This window comes from Vicugna pacos, chromosome 32 (genome assembly GCF_048564905.1).
Source record: "Vicugna pacos chromosome 32, VicPac4, whole genome shotgun sequence".
NCBI classification, from domain to species: Eukaryota; Metazoa; Chordata; class Mammalia; order Artiodactyla; family Camelidae; genus Vicugna; species Vicugna pacos.
In genome coordinates, this window is record NC_133018.1 from 18746158 (window position 1) to 18763137 (window position 16980).

The 16980-nt window shown below is 44.3% G+C and overlaps 1 protein-coding gene and 1 long non-coding RNA gene across 2 annotated transcripts in view; one reads left to right on the top strand and one right to left on the bottom strand.

Annotated features, from left to right (window-relative positions):
* Positions 1-561, bottom strand: part of KDM2B (lysine demethylase 2B) — a 107196-nt gene extending 106635 nt beyond the window's left edge. Inside the window, exon 1 of the mRNA XM_072953499.1 lies at positions 428-561. Within this exon, the coding sequence (XP_072809600.1) occupies positions 428-442 (15 nt within the window). The 5' untranslated portion in view covers positions 443-561. The remainder of the gene's footprint in view (positions 1-427) is intronic.
* A 12-nt stretch (positions 562-573) lies between these two features.
* LOC140690998 (uncharacterized) lies at positions 574-7570 on the top strand. The gene is made up of 2 exons (XR_012066427.1): positions 574-733; positions 7358-7570. It is a non-coding gene; the product is annotated as an uncharacterized lncRNA (long non-coding RNA).
* The last annotated feature ends 9410 nt before the right edge of the window (positions 7571-16980 follow it).

The window sequence follows — 16980 nt, forward strand, 5'->3', positions numbered from 1 at the left end:
GGCTGAGTTGCAGGCGGCGGGCGCATCCCGGAGATGGCGGGGCAGGGAGGGAGGGAAGGAGGAGGGGGTGGGGAGGGAGGTGCAGATTTGCACGGCTGGCCTCAGCGGGAGGCGCGGAAATGCAAGCCGAGCATGCTGGCGTGAAAGCCCCCAGGGCCTGGCACCCCCAAAAACGACCTCCCACCTCAATCCCTGCCCCCCATTGCCCATGGCCCCCACGGGCTACCCCTCTTCCTCTTCCTTCATCCACCCTACCCCACTACCTACGTGGCCAACCCAAATTCAAAGCATTTTGAATGTATATAATTTTTTCTTTTCTGCTACGTCTTTTGGGGGGGGGGGGAATCCTCTTCAGACCCCCATAAACGGACCTGCCATTTGGAGGAGGTATCTGGGGGCTCAGGAAGAAATTAGCGCACCTTCATACCTGTACGGACTGCATAACTTTTAAACTCCCGGACTCAAAGAGAAGGATCCACAAACACACAGGTACAGGAAATACAGCCAGACCAGAGCCTTTTCAGACCCGAGCTGACCGGAAGACGTTGCCTTTCATTCATTCATTCTGCCCGCGTCTGTGGAGTCCTTTACTAGGCGACAAGCGCTGGAACAGAAGTTGGACATTTTTTAGAGGTCCCTGCGCTCGCCAGGAGGAGGAAATAGATGCTCAGGAGTGAACTACCGAGAGAATCGGATCTGGCGCCTCCTAACGCAGCTGGCAAACAGGCGAAGGGTAAGCCCTTATTGGCGGTTTATAAAAGAAAAGTCGGTAGAAAGGTGCAAGGCGCTGAGATGGGGCGCAGGGAACTTTGGGTGCCCCATAATTAATCCTACAGCGCTTCTTGGAGGAGGTATAGGCTCCCTCTATACATATATGGGGCATCATTAGATCTGGGTAAACTTCCCTGTCCACATACTTAGTTCACAGTGACCACCCCCAAACCTGGAATCTTAAATGTGTTGTCCTTTAAGTCCGTCATGAGCAACAGTCAGATCGACTTTGGATATGAGAAAAGCTGGCCCTAAACATTCTTCCAGCCCAACCAGGCCTGATCTTGGGGGTAAAGATCACAATGAAATGACATGGAACCAGGGTACAAGTAAGGAAGTTAAAACTGCTCACAGCAGGCTTTGAAAAAAAAAAGCAACTTCCCATACTTTTAATTTTATTCTTGTCATGAAGCCTGTGGTCTAATTGGAGCAGAATATTTTGCAGATGGGAAACTGAGGCTCAGAGAAGTTTTGAATCTGGGCTATTGCTCTGCCCTCATATCCTCCCCATGTCAACACTGATCAGACAGATAAGCAGAGAGGAAGTGGCTTCCCCGTCAGAGATCAGATGTGAACCATCAGCTCAGTATTTATTGGTCACCTTAAGAGACAGCTTCCCCCTCATTCACCTTAAAGTTTCCTGTTCTATCTTTCTGTATTCTTTTCCACCCACCTTCCAGAGACTACGCTTTGAAGCTTGTTTTAACCCAAGTCCACTAGCTGGCAGACATCAAAATTTTTTCCAAATTGAAATTGCCCAACTTGACTTAATGGGAGTGAAAAGAGTTTTGCCTTCAGCCTCTGTCAAGAACTAGGGACCATTTTATTGCTTCTTTCTCACAGGAACCCTTTAAGGGAAATAGTCTTGTTATTCCTCATGTTGCAAATAAGGAAACTGCAACTCAGAAAGGGAAAGCCAATCCCCAAGATCACACAGCTTGTAAGTGGGGTTGCTGGGACTCAAACTAGAGCCTGGCTCTGCCGTCACATCTTTCTTTTTTTTTTTTTTGGATATTGACAATCTTCATTGCTCCCACCTTATGAAATAAACATGTTCAAAGGAGGGTGCAATGGCCTGGGATGTCCTGAGTGAAGTGCAATAAAGCAAAATGGTGAAACAAAACACTTGGTCTTAATCCTTCTTTCCACCCAGAGACCCTTCTGTCTCCCCATGTGGTCTCATGGTGTCCCCAAAAGCTGGTGTCAGGAAGAGACCCCATGGCAGATGCCCTAGTGTAAAAACAGTTAAGTCCATATATCACCCCAATGGGGAGTTCCTGGCCTGTCAGGGTGGGAAGGGGTTGAGTAGTCACCTAATTTAATCCCCTCCCTTTACAAACCGCCAGGAAACCACAGACCAGAGAAAAGAATGGGCCAGCCAGGGGCTTGTTCCCCTTTGCCGCCCCCAGAATGCCTGCCCTGCTGCCTGGCCCTAAGTGGTCACTCAATAACTGTTGGGCCCTTGATGGATCACCCTCCCCAACGATATTTGCATTTTCCCTTTATCAGTAATTGGCAGATGAAAGGCTTTGTCCTCCTGTTGAAAGAATTCCAGGCATTTGCTCAAAGTGGGGGAGGAGGTTATTTTGGGCCAAAGGGGGAAGGGCCAAGACCCTTGAGCTCCTTCCTTGGCTAATTGTCCCAGAGGAGTGGACAGTAGGTGAGAGAAGGGAGCGAAGCTTAAGGAGAGGTATTTTTTTCTTGCGGGGGGGGGGGGGGGGAAAGACCAGGCCAGTTGTATTTGAAACATAGTAATAATGACTTCCTGGACCCTCCTGCTCATTCTTACAAAAGGCCCAGTCAGATCCTGGCTGTGTTGGCCCCATTCATTCATTTCTTCATTCATCAAAGGTTGATTGAGCAGCTCTGTGCTCTAAAGACTGAGAGGATAGAAGAACCAGCTCCGGACGGTAGACTTACTCCAGGCTGCGCAGGGAGAGGGCCGCCAGCTCCCCGAGCAAGTTAGGAAGGGGTGATGCTGGATGGAACCCTCAGAATCCAGGATTTCTGAGCTGTAGGAAACTGAAGCTGTGGTAGTCATGTATAATTATACCAGCTCCTGATTTTTGAAAGCTTACTGTGCCTTTGAGCAAAGCCTCTCACATTTGCTAGCTCTGTGAATCTTCACCGAAGTTCTGTGACTTTGGGGTCTGTAATTGCCCATTTTTATGTCTGAGGCTCAAAGAGAGGTCAAGCTACTTGCCCATGTTTTAAAGCTGTGAAATAGCAAAGACAGGATTTGAACCCAGGGCTTGGAGGAATCCAGAGTCCACAGGCTTTACCATTTATTTACTATTCTTCCCTGCAGGGCTGTCCCCTAGAACTTGATGGAAATGTTCTATGTTTGTGCTGTCTAACATAGTTTCTAGCCACATGTGGCTAATTGAGCACTTGAAATGTGGGTAGTGAGATGTAGGAACTGAATGTTGAATTTTATTTACTTTTAATTAAATTTAAATAACTGTATGTAGCTAGTGTCTACCTTATTGGACAGTGCAACCTTAAGAGTGTTTTCCAGAATTTGTCTTAATTCACCGACCAGGCCATATATATTATACCCCACGGTCTGATTTGGCACTGGGTCCCCAGAATCAACCTTCTGGGAACGTTTGTGGAATGGATGAAGAATCCCCAAGAAAATGAAGTATTAGAATGATGTGGGGGAGGGGCCAGGGTATCTGCAGTTTTTCTAGAAAGGGCCATCTGGTGCAATGTAAATGCTTGAAGTGTTAGCCTTTAAACCACCCTCTCTGTGCGCCTGCCAAGAGCGTGGCACTGTAGGCACCTGGGGATGCCAGTTGGATATAAGATTGTCCCACCTTCCTAGATCTGACAGATTTCTCAAGGACAGGTCATTGGTGATGGGGCAGAAAGCCTTAGAAGTGGATAACCACTTCCTGATATATATCCTACCTTCAGACTCAAACGCAAAGACGCAATCCATTCTGGCCCTGTTTGCGGTAGAAAAAGACTGAAAATGATCTTAAAGTTGGGGAACTGATTAATTCTTGGACCATTTGTCTGCCCCATGAAATGCTGTCAAATCATTAAAAAGAGTAAGGTAGCTCTATGTATTACTAATGTAAAATGACTTCATGATATCCTTAAATTACAACAAAACACAGCACAGAATACTAATACTAAATTGTGATGACCACTTATGTAAACCAAAGGGGATATATCTTTAACTACATTTTTTTTTTATGCACAGAATTTTCTTGAGAAAGAAATACAGTTTAAAAATGGGGAAAGGAACTGGGAAAAGAAAACTTTTCCTTGGCACAGTGTGAAGTGTTTACCATATGTGTGCAATAGTGTTGCCTGATTTTGAACCTTATCCACTTAACTTCATTTTATATGCTGTAGTACCTTTTGAATTTTATAGTATGTAGATGTATTATCTACTGAAAAATGAATTTCATTTTATTTGTGTTTTTTTCCTATAAGGTTCAAAATCAGGCAAATCTAAACCAAATAAACATAGTTTAGTTCTACATACATAAGTGGTAAGGCTTAAATAAAAGCAAAGGAATGATCAAAACAAATGCAGGAAAAGAAGAAACTAGACTCTGGAGCCAGGAATATGAACAGTGAGAGGTCCTGGTGATTTCCTTGTTTCTTAATCTAGAAGGTGGGCACCTAAGTATAATTCTTTAAGTGTACTTAAATGTTTTATAAATTCTGCTGTATTTATGAAATGTCCCACTATTTAAAAATTGTTTTAAAATTGCTTGCTTTCTCCCCCACCCCCAGTTTCTCCCCTCCACACTCCCATCCCCAGAAAACTTGTTAGTCTCTTGGGTATCCTCCCAGAAATAGTTTATGCTCTTACAAACATCTGCATAGATTTTCTTTTATTATTGTGTCACACAAATATACACACTGTCCTTCCCCTTCCTTTTTCACTTAGTATGATCTTGAAGTTCTTTCCATAAACTCTGTAGAAATGCCGCGCTCTAAAATATTATTTAGGGATGAGGTAAAGTTGCATGCTGTGATTCAGAAAAATTCAAGGTTAGCTAAGAAGCAAAAAGGAAGTCACAGAATAATATGTATGTCATGATCCCATTTATGTTAAAATAACTTTATTTGGGTAATGTATAGATATGTGAAAGAAAGGAAGGAAGACAGACTTGAATAGAGCAGCAAACCATTGTTGAATCACTTCTGAGGAGAGGAGAGAATTTTGAAGGGGTAACATAGAGAGTCTATTCTGATTTATTATTTGTATTTTTAACAACAATGTGTCCTTTTAAATTTATCAAATATTTCAAACAGAAAGAAAGACATAGAAAATAAATAAAATAAGTAAATATAGTAAGGACTTGTGTATCCAGCACCTTTGCCAAACATTAAGAGTTTTGCCATATTTTGTATTACTTTTGCAATTTAAAAAGTACTTTGGGACAACAGACCACACTATTTCAGTTAAAGTGATTGTAGTTCCCAGGACTTGTGTTTGTTTTGTTTTGTTTTTTATTTTACTTCTAAGTCCTTCTGTATTGAGGTATCTGAATAAGAAAGAGCAGGATTACGTCTGGCCTATCGGGCTTTGATCGTTTGGGGATATCAGGTTTCTGTCTAGAATTCTGCATATTCTAACATCTCCCTTCCTGTGTGAGGATGGGAAGGAACCTGGGAAATCACAGGTGAGTTAATCAAGGGGTTAACGCCAGGAAGAGAGTCATAAAAGTTCAAAGATACTTTCAAAACTTGCATCTTTGGATTGATGGACAAGTGTGTTAACCAATGGTAATCAAAATCCAAGCATTACTTCATCATGCTAAATTGTCATTGGTTGCCGATCCCTGGGGGTCGGACAGCCCGGCTGGCAGTTAACTCTTTCAGGGACAATCGTGCCCTTCACGTTCATTTTATTTGGAGAGATGAAGCAGGGACAGATGGGAAGCCTAGAAAGGTCCTCAGACCTTCAGGTGCCACTTTTGGTTCTCATCCCAGAAGGAAGACTTTCGCCCTGCAAAGGGACACCTGGGGGCGAATTTCCTGCAGAAAAGTTTTGAACTTTTTAAATGCGAAATCAGCTGACCTTTCTTAGTAAGAGGAGAGGGGGAAGAGAAGTTTGATTCACTTTTTGTGCTGTCAGAACAGAGACCCGGTGTTGGAGAGGATCCCATTAATCTTCCAGAGCGATCAGTCACTGAGAGGATTGAATTGCATTTCCTGCGCAAAGACGGAGAGACAGATGACCTTTGCAGCAGCCCTCAGACCCCCAGTTCACAGCTGGAGAGAGGATGTGTCAGCATTTAGTTTGGGTCTCACCCTGCCCTTTGTTCAAAATTCAAACTCTTTGTGTTCAGGCTGCTGCAAGGGTTTTTGTAGTTGTTGATGCTGATTTTTTTTTTTTTAATCTCCCACATCTTGCAACTTCTGAGAAACAAACTCTCTCTTTGGCAGAAGATAATATCTGGAGGTGCCCCAGAGAGGGAACCAGAATCGACAGGGGGATTTTAAGAGAAACCATTGGGCCTTTTGGTTTTCATTATTGCCCCTTCCTGGGCTCCCTGAATGCTCCAGGCTGAAGTGGATGGAGCCAGAAATCCAGCAAAACTAATAATAACGCTTCATGTTTACATGGCTCTATTACAAAAAAGCTTTTACATGTGTTACGGCATGTGAAAAGAGCTGCTAGAACAGAAGCATTTACAGAAAGGAACATTCTAAATTCCCACATGTAGTGAGCTACAGGACTTTGGACAAAGCGCTCACCCTGAGCCTCAGTTATTCCATCTGTAAAATGGGGGGTCACAATATCAAACGTGTAAGAATTAATATGAGGATTGAATGAGCCAGTGTTCGGTAACAGGGTGGTCAGTAAACAGTGTGACTTCATTAAAGTGAAGGCGCCCACCTGGACTTCCTAACCCTAACTAGTTGTGGAATCGAGAAATTTACTTTTCCTGCAAGAAGAAGGCTCTAGAGGAAAGCTGCCTGAGGTGGGTGCAACATCCCTGTTTTTCTCTCTAACGTTCTTTCTCTCCCCAGCAGTTCTCCTTCAAAGCCTGAACATGCCAAACTATTTTGAGTTCTTTGAATAAACCTACTTTCTTCCTTTCAGACTCTTGCAAAGGCTGATCCCTCCACCCGAGCACTCTCCTGCCAGCCCTCCTCCTCTCCACAGCTCTTCTTTATCATCTTGGAATCAACTGAGATGTCCTCTCTTTCCCACCCCCCTCATAATGCTTATCACATTGCTTTCTTGTTGCCTATGCTCTCACCAGACTGTGAGCCCTGGGAGGGCACGGACCCTGTCTGTCTCATTCACTGATGTATCTTCAAGCCAGCACAGAGCCAGCACCTGCTCCAGAAGTGTCTAATGGAAGTCCAGCACCCCTAACAGGCCTCCCCTTGTCCCCAATTTCCTCCCCTTCCAGAAAGCTAGGAATAAAAGTGCTAAGATTTTCTCTTTTCCTAGGGATCCATATCATAACATCCTTGGCAGATGGAGTCTGTGGCTTTTTAACCCTCCATGAAATGACATTCAGTAATTCACCAATTACTTATTGAGTGCCTCCTAGATTCATATACAGAGCGCCCTTTATAGGAGAGTCTCCTCTTCACCCTGCAGCACGTGTTCATGGCTGAGAGCATGTCTTTCATCCTGGTGAGGCTAGGATGTTCTGAAATGAGATGAACCATTGGATTTAATCTCCAGCCTGAAGAGGGAAGTCTCTGAGACCACTTGCAAATTCAGAAGTGAGTTTGCCCAGTTGACCTTAGCACAAAACCCTTTCTCATCCAGAACATTTCTCACAATTGTAATAAAATACTCATGTATTAATGGTCTAATGCCTGTCTCTCTCATTAAAAGGAGAGGTCTCTGGGATTGACCTTGGTCTTGTTCACTGCTTACCCTCAGCTCCCAGGGCCTGGCTCATGAAATACACTCGACAAACATTGTTAAATGAATGAATTCCACAAACTCCAAAATAGGTCTGTTTTCAGCTTGATCAACCAAACCTTAAAGTGTACCTCTTTGAAGAAGACTCAGAGATTCCAAGAGGCCCTCTTGAAGTGCAACAGACAAGGTGGTGTGCTTGGGGGAGGTGGTGCTGCAAAGCCCAGGACTGAGTCTCAGGGCCACCTAGGGACAGGGGACCAGCTGTCATCAGCCCCCAGCTGAGGCACGCAAACACGCATCCCAGCCTCTCTCTTAGGCCCCTCAAGCTAGAAATGCTGGATGGGGGAAGGGGAGGCCCTATTTGCTTGTGAGTGTGGCTTTATGGTTGGTCACCAGCCACTTTGTAAGTCTTCTGGCATGATGGCCTGAAGGCTGAAGAATGAGGGGGAAGGGGGCGGGGCACAGAGCCAGTTGTAGGGGCAGGCCAGGGACTATTAGGCCTCTTCGTCACCAACAGCCCCCAAAATACATAGGCGGCCTTCATCTTCTGCTCCTGATCTCTAGAATCGATTCGTCAGCCTGCTCAACTCCAGGCTCAGCATCAGCATCTCCCATAAGCGATCACACTTAATGTCTGTCCTGGGCAGGCACGGAAACAGCTTTGTGAGTCCTCCACTCACCTGGGTCAACCTACCTACCTGCCAGATATTAAACTCTTGAAAGTTTGACGCTCCTTTTGTCTCCACCACAACCCTAGGCACTCGGTAGGTCCCCGGCAAAAAGTGATTGGCAGGAAGGGTTCCTTCATTTTACCAGAGTCCTGACTTAGCCACTGAGTCAGTGTGCCTTTGGGGAAAGCGACTTCACCTCTCTGAATCTCATTATCGTTTGTATGATGGGAGAAATAATAGACTGTTGGGAGAATGAAATGAGATCATGGAAACCCGAATCATCACACTCCACATTTCTCTTTTCTGCTTCCATTTTCTCTGTAGCACTGATCGCACCTATCATATAGCTGATTTTATTTAGTCTTCTTCTTCCACTAGGGTGTCAACTCCACAAGGCAGGAATTTTATTCTGTCTTGTTTCCCTCTGTACTCCCAGACCCTAAAACAGAGCTTGGCACGTGGTAGGTTCTCAGTAAATATTTGTTAAATAAATGAATGCATGGATGTAAAGTGACTAGTACTCCAGAAATGCCCCATAATGGTAGCTGTCATTAATTTATTATTGTGATTAAGAACTTAGTCTCTGGAATCTAACTGAAAGCAATGTAATTGGGGCAAGGGAAGTTTAGCATCAGGATAGGAAGTTAAGAGCTCTGACTGAGAAATCATGTCTGCACCATTTACTAGCTGTGTGATCTGAAACAAGTGGCTTCACTTTTCTAAGGCTCAGTTTCTTCATCTGTAAAATGGAGCTAATGATAGTACCTCCCTGGTAGGGCGCAAGGATAGGATAAGATGGTAAATGCAAAGCACTTAGTAGCATGCCTGGTACATGGTAAGTGCTCAATAAACAATGGTCACCATCACTCCTTATAGTAACACTCAGACTAGGGGTGACTTCTGAGCTAATTAAACAGTTGCTAAACACTTTAAAAAGGTAACGCTCCAGTGAGCTCAGTTAATGCTTATAAACCTTTATCTTTGAGTTCTTCAAGGAAAGGGATTGTGTTTACATTGTCATGATCTTGGCCCCCAGTAGATGCTAATTAATAGTTAAATATGCTGGAAAAATTACACACTGAGCTGGAACATGAGTGGAAACATAGAATATCAATTAGAATTATATCAGTTGCCTACTAAGTGCCAGGCATGGTGCTGGGCATAAACAAACATGGTGGTCACATTTTCAGGCTAGTGAAACTTAGCAGAGGAGACACTTTGTACCAACATTTGCAAGACAGAGGGAACATTGCAAATGATAAATGGATAACAGCAGAGTAGTATTTAAGTCTAGGAGAATAGAATATGGGCAGGGGGAGGACAGGGTTGACCTAGTCTAGGGTTGAGGAAGTCGGGCAGCAGTTCCAAGGAAGTGAGGCACAGAGCTGAGCTCAGAGGAAAGAGCCAGGCTGAGTGTGGGGGAAGTGTTCTCAGCAGAAAAAATAGCAGATGCAGAGGCCTCGTGATGGGGGAGCACATATGCTAAAGGAACTGAGAAAAGGCCCATATGACCCAAATGTAGTGAGCAGAGGGTGGGGGTTAGGGAGGAGATTAACTGGAAAAGATAAGTAGGCACTTTAAGAACTAATTGGGCAATATCTGATAAAACTGAAGGAGTGTGCGGCCTATGACCCAGTGGATCCATGCTAGGAACATTCTAGAGAAACAGACACAAGTGCACCAGGAAGCACGAACAAGGATGGTAGCCCTAGCTGCGTTGTATGTAGTCTCAGAGAACCTGAAACAATTCCCATGTTCATGGACAGGAATGTGGACAAATCGCAGATACGTTTTTCTTGGGTTCCTCAGAAAGAGCCTGAAATACAAGATTGTGTATTACTACTTTACTGGGGAGTGCAGTCCCAAGGAGACAAGAGTGTGGAAAAGGGAGAGTGAGGCAGGGATGGAGGGTGAGTCAATATGAGAGCATTGAGAAGAGGTCTTATTTATTATGACAATTTAGGAGAGTTCCGGGAGAGAGGAAGAAGGGAGGAGAATTATCTACTGGCTCTTAAATATTTGTCCTATGGTGTGTAAACTCCCTCCTTCAGGATCACCTGTGTGTGAGCACCCAGGCAGTCACTCAGCATTGCACACTTCAGCCACATGGCGAAGCCCCCCATGGAGGCCATTTGGTCAGAGCCCACACAGAATCAGTCAATGATCAGAATGGAACAGTGGCCAAGGGAGATCACCTGAGACAGGAGGCTGAAAGTACCTGAAGAAATCTGTGACATATGTGGTATGTGTGGAATACTATACAGCAATGAAAATAACAGTCTTGCATCTACATGGTGACTAAGCAAAAAACAGTAAACTGAAAAACAAGTTGCAGAAGCAGGCACACAGTGAAGTTTATACAAACAACAGGCCAAAGTAAACAATGTATATAGAAAAGCAATGGAACAAAAAGGGATAAATCGCAAACTGCTGAGGATAGTAGTCACTTCTGGGGAGTTAGGAAGAGGAGATTGGGATGGGGCTGTGGAGAATTTCAAGAGAAATGCTGGAGGTGTTAGGATTTTTCTTGTTATTATTGTTTGGTTTTGGTTTTGGGTTTTTTGGGGGGTTTTTTGTTTGGGTTTTTTTTTTTGGTTTTTTTTAATGGAACACTTCACAAATGTGCAGGTCATCCTTATACAGGGGCCATGCCAATTTTTGTATTCCAATTTTAGTATATTGAAGTGAGCACTGTTTTGGGTTTTTTTTTTTAATTGTGGCAAAATACATATAACATATGACTTACCATTTTAACCATTTTTTTTATATCTTCAAATTACTTTTATATTTTAACCATTTTTAACACCTTTGTTGTGGTATGATTCCTGTACAGTAAACTGCACATATATCAAATATACAATTTGATGAATTTTGATAGATGTACCATTTTAACCATTTTTAAGTGTACAGTTCAGTAGCATTAAGTACATTCATTGTTGTGCAACCATCGTCACCATCCAACTCTAGACCTTTTTCATTATCCTGGTCTTAACTTGGGCTACTGTAATGAAATGCCAGGGACTGGGTGGCTTAAGCAGCAGACAGGAGGCTGGGAAGTCCATGGTCAAGGTGCTGACAGATGCAGTTCTTGGTGGCAACCCACTTCTTGGTTTGTAGGCAGCCGCCTTCTCCCTGTGTGCTCACTTGGCCTTTCCTCAGCACGTGTGTGGAGAGAGATTTTTCTCTCTCTTCCTCTCCTTATAAGGGCACTAATACCATCATAAGGATCCCACTCCATGACCTTATCTGAACCTAATCACCTTCCAAAAGTTCTGTCACACTGGGGATTACGGCTTCAACATGAGTTTGGGGAGGAAACAAACAGTCAGCCCAACACAACGCCAAACAGAAACTCTACACCTAATGAATAAATAACTCCCCCAAGCTCCCGCTCCACCCAGCCCCGGCAAGTGCCTTTCTATTTTCTGTCTCTATGAATTTGACTACTTTAGATACTTCATATAAGTGGAATCACACCATATTTGCCCTTTTGTGACTGGCTTATCTCACTGAGCACAATGTCTTCAAGTTTCATCCATATTGTAGCATGCATGTGTCAGAGTTCCCTTCCTTTTTAGGACAGAGTAATATTCCACAGTATGTATGGTATGTATACAGCAGATTTTGTCTCTCCATTCATCCACTGATGGGCATTTGGATTGTTTCTACCTTTTGGTTATTGTGAATGATGCTGCCATGAAAGTGGCAAAGTTTTATTTCTTAAGTTGACGGTGATAATGATATGTTATTATTTTAAATCATGTGTACATTTTTCCCTGTGTTTTCAGCTTAGGTGTGGATAATATTCTTCTTTATTTTTATACTTGCTCACAGTGGCGCAATCTTTATTCCTTTACATGACAGTAACTCCAAAGAGTAATTTAATGACTCAGTTTTACTACGACAAACTCTGTGTAAGCCATTTCTTACCAAAATAATCAGTACCTTAATAAAGTTACCTTTGTAAATGTTCTAAATGAACTGATCATTAAATATAAAACCCCAATAAAATAGTGGGTAAATGAATGGATTTTTAAACTATTATTAAAAATGAAGGGAAGGATGTTGGTGATGGTGGCATAGCAATGTGATTGTACTTAATGCCACAGAACTGTACACTTTAAAATGATAAAATTGGTAAATTTTATGTTATATATATTTTACCACTATTTAAAAAAAAAAAAAAGAAAGGGAAGGAAAGTGTCAGGTCAGCCAAAGCCTTGTGACGACAGAAAGGGTTTGAATCTCTAACAATTTCTTTGCATTGCCTTATAAGACTAGATTGTATTGAAGTCCAGGCAAGGGGTTATACCAAGGAAGGAGACCAAATCCTCCATTTATAGCTGGAAAAGTCAGGTCAGTTGGGACAGGGGAGGGTGGGTACCCGGTCGGAGTTTCCCAGCTCACTGCCAGCAGCTCCAGGGTTAGGACTGAGTTGTTGCCCTCTCACCTGGCCAGCGTGTGGATAAAGGAACAACCCTCAGTAGGGGATCAGCAGCCATCAGATAGCAGGCATTTCCTGAACTCATGCTCCAGGCAGGGACCTTCCTGGGTGCCCAGCGGATGGACAGGCAGGTGAGTGACAGGTAAGTTGACTTGACCTTCAAAGAGCTAGTTCCCAGGTGAGAAGATAAGACTGGGAAAGGTACCTGCCAGGACAAGAGATAAGGGGCCCCTCTGCACTCTGAACACACCCCTTATAGCCTTATCTTTTTGTGTTAGAGTTACTTATTTACATGCCATTTTAGCAGGAAGACTGAGGGCTCCTTGAGGGCATTCATTGATTCAGACATTTATTGAACTACTGTGTGCCCAGGCACTGATTGTGGGCAACTGGTATACAGAAGCTACTTGATAAACATACATTGCCCAGCAAACCGTAGGCACTCAAATGCTCCTTGAATTGAATAAATAACGCATGAATAAGTAATTTGCACCAGGCCTGGCGCACAGGAGTTGTCAGTAAATGTTGAATTACATAAAGGAAGGCCTGGCACAGAGCCTGGCATACAGGAAGTACTCATTCAGCGTTGCATTCTCCTGCCTTTCTGACCTACCATCCGGAGCCTGAATCCTGGACACTGAAGCCCAGAGACCATATTGGACGTCCACACCATCATCCATCCATCCATCTATTCAACAAGCATTTATCAAGGATAGTGTGTACCAGTCTCTGCGAATACAGCAGTGACCAAGGCAAGGAAGGCTTTTTCTCTCATTTGCTCACATTCTAGTGGACGAGAGACACAAGGAAACAAATTCAAAAACACAAACAGGACAACAACAACCACCCAAAAGGTAACATTAAGTGCTTATGTTGACATTAAGGAAACCCAGGTGATGTGAGAGACAGCAGGGAGTGGTAGGTGAGATGAACCTCTCTGAGCTAAAATCTAAAGGGGAAGAAGCAGCCAGCCATGTGAAGATCTGGGGGAAAAGCAATTAGGTAGAGGGAACAGCAAGTACAGAGGCCTTGAGGCAAGAGTAGAGTTGGCCATGGAAAGAACTGTGAGAAGTGAGCAGGCTTCTATGCAGGTAGTCTCACCAGGAGGGACAGAGCGTGGTGTTGGAGCAGGAAGAAGGTTCTAGGTCAAATAAGACTTTCTCATCATGGGTAAGGAGCTTGGGTTTTATTCTCTGATGCAAAGGCCTTAAGCAAGTGTGATAGGCTGAATAGGGACTCCCAGAGATGTTCACATCCTGTCCCTGAAACCTGTGAACTCATTGCCTCATACGCAGAAGGGGCTTTGCAGATGTGATGAAGTCAAGGATCTTGAGATGGGGAGATTATGCTGAATTAGCCTGATGAGCCCAATGTAAACACAAGGGCCCTTATAAGTAGACAAGAGGGCCAGAGAGAGGAGACGTGATGACAGAGCGGAGATTGGACTGATGCACTTTGAAAACGGAGGAAGGGGCCACAAGCCAAGGAATATAGGCAGCTGCTACAACCTGAAAAGGGCACAGAAAAGGATTCCCCTCAGAGCTTCCAGCAGGAACCAGCCCCGTGTTCACCTTAATCTTAACCCCTTATGATTCATTTTGAACTTCTGACCTCCAGAAGTGTAGGAGAGTACGTTTGTATTGTTTTAAGTCACCAGATTTGTGGTGATCTGTTATAGCAGCAACGGGAAAAATAATACAGCCAGAGAAGAGAAAAGATGTTTTAGAAAGATTTTTCTGGCTGCAGGAGGACCTCAGTAGAAGCAGAGACATCGAGGAGGGGGTTACTGCTGACTTCTGGGTGAGCCATGGGTGGGGAAAGGGCACAGTGAAGGGAAGCAAGGACTCAGGGGTGACTCCTAGGGTGACCAGAGCCCCAGTTTCCCCACCTTCTCCAGGGCCTCTGGAGAGAACCACAGAACCACGTGGCACTTGACAGGCTGTTTCTGGGATGCTGGGCATTTTTATGTGATTAGGCTGGAATAGTTCTCTGGGAAATAAATGCCCTCAGTCTAAAAGGCTTTTACAAGCCAGGGCAGGGGATTAAAGGCGGCTGGGCTGAGGAGAAATTCCAAGGTCAGGGAACATGGAGACGTTTAATCTAAACTTTAAACGTTTTTATTTTTCACTCCCTGAATCCAGGGTGTCACTTGAAATACGTGTTTGGCAACATCAGCTGTTCTATTTTTCTTTTTAATTATACAAAGAGAGATCCTGGAAATGGCTCAGCCCCAGGCTGGGGGAGGCAAGGAAAGTTTGGCCGCAGTCAGAGGCAGAGACACCAACTAAAACTCTAGTGGATTGAAATCCTTCTGAAGGAGTGCGGAGACTGCCCTGAACTTGGTGTGGTCAGCCCTGACTCAGGGTTTCTAAAAGGAGACTGACAGTCACCAGCCTAGAATGGAGAGAGGACAGATGGGCATGTCTGCAAGATAAAAATATCTCTAGCACCAGCATTGGTCCTGTACCTTGTGTTTATTCCCAGGCCTCTGTCCTCTTCCTTCCTTTCACCCTCTGAGCAGAAAACAGCTAACTAGATAATTCATTCACATTTACAGGGTACTCCCTGCTATGTGCTTGGCACCAGGTTAAACTCTTTCTGTGATACCTTGTTTTATACACTCAGCTGTTCTATGAGTAGATACTCATAGATTTTATCATTATCCCCATTTTCTAGGTGGGGAATCAGAGACTTAAAGAGATTAAACGTAACTCCAGCTCCCCAGTCTTGGGCCTGGGCTTGTTTGCCCTCAAATCCTTTGGTTGACCTTCCTCTGCTTTGCTCTGTATCACAGGCCAACCTCTGCAAGTTGCCGAATCAACAGGCTTCCTGTACAGATCGACCAATGGGAGGCAGTGATAGGAGCCTGGTGGGCGGGAGGAAGAGAGAAGCCAGGGTATTTCTCCCTGTCTCTGCCTTTGGTAATATCTCCAGCAGAGCTGTATTTCCTGTGTTTCCGCCTCCCACCAAACAGACCCAGGATGGGTCCAGCTTCTATCTGGTGACCCCAGTCCTTCCTGGGTACCAGAAACACCACCCCTTCCTCTGGCCCTCCAGCCCCAGAGGTGGTACTGGCCCTCCTGCTGTTGCTAATTTGTAGGTGCTTCACCCTCCCCTGTTTGCTTGCTCCCATGGTCCTTCCATTGCCTATGAAGCAATTCTTTGTATAAATTCCCCTACTCTGGTATCTGTTTTTCCTAGCTGGATTCTCACTGATATTCTGTCTTTCGTGAATAATCACAGATTAGCCAGTTCATTAGATCTGGAATGAAACAATCCTCTTTCCTTGAGCACAGCACATCTCACAAAAGGGAAAATAGTAACCACCATTTATTGGGCTCTGTGCTGATTGCCAGAAGAATGTTCTTTCGTGGAACACTCACAGCAACCCTTTCTGCCAAGTCCCATTACTATTCCCATTTGACAGGTGGGGCTCAGAGAGGTTGGGCTGCTTGCCCAACATGGTACAGTCATAAACTGACAAAGCTGAGATTCATTTATTTTTATTTTTTTAGCGGGGGGTAAATTAGGTATTTGTTTATTTTTAGTGGAGGCACTGGCGATTGAACCCAGGACCTTGTGCATGCTAGGCATGTGCTCCACCACTGAGCTATATACCCTCCCCCCACTAAAGCTGGGATTCAAATCGAGGTGCACCTAGCTCCAGAGTCTGCATGTTTTTCTAACCTCTGCTGACATCTTGAACACACTTGCAGCCCCTTGATAAACTCACTAAAACTTAACTCCCTTGGCTGGCTAAAAACCCCAACTCAGCTCACACCAGGGTACTTATACTAGCATCCTAGTGCTGCTGTAACAAAGTAACACACAATGGGTGGCCAAGAACACCAGGAATGTATTGTCTCACATTTCAGGAGGCCAGACGTCTGAAATCAAGGTATCAGCAGGGCCGCGGTCCTTCCAAAGACTCCCTGGAAAGATGTGACCCAGGTCTCTCTCCTAGCTTCTGGAAGCCCTGTGCACTTCTTAGCTTGTGGATGGCTGTCTTTTCCCTGTGTCTCTTTATATCATCTTCTCTCTGGGCATGCCTGTGTGCCCAAGTTTCCCCCTTTTTATAAGCACACTAGTTAGATTAGAGCTCACAGTAATGGCCTCATTTTACGCTGGTTACCTCTATCAAGGCCCTGTCTCCAAATGAGATCATGTTCTGAGGTGCTAGCAGTTAGGACGTTAACATACCTTTCTCAGGGGATACACAATTCAACTCTTAACAG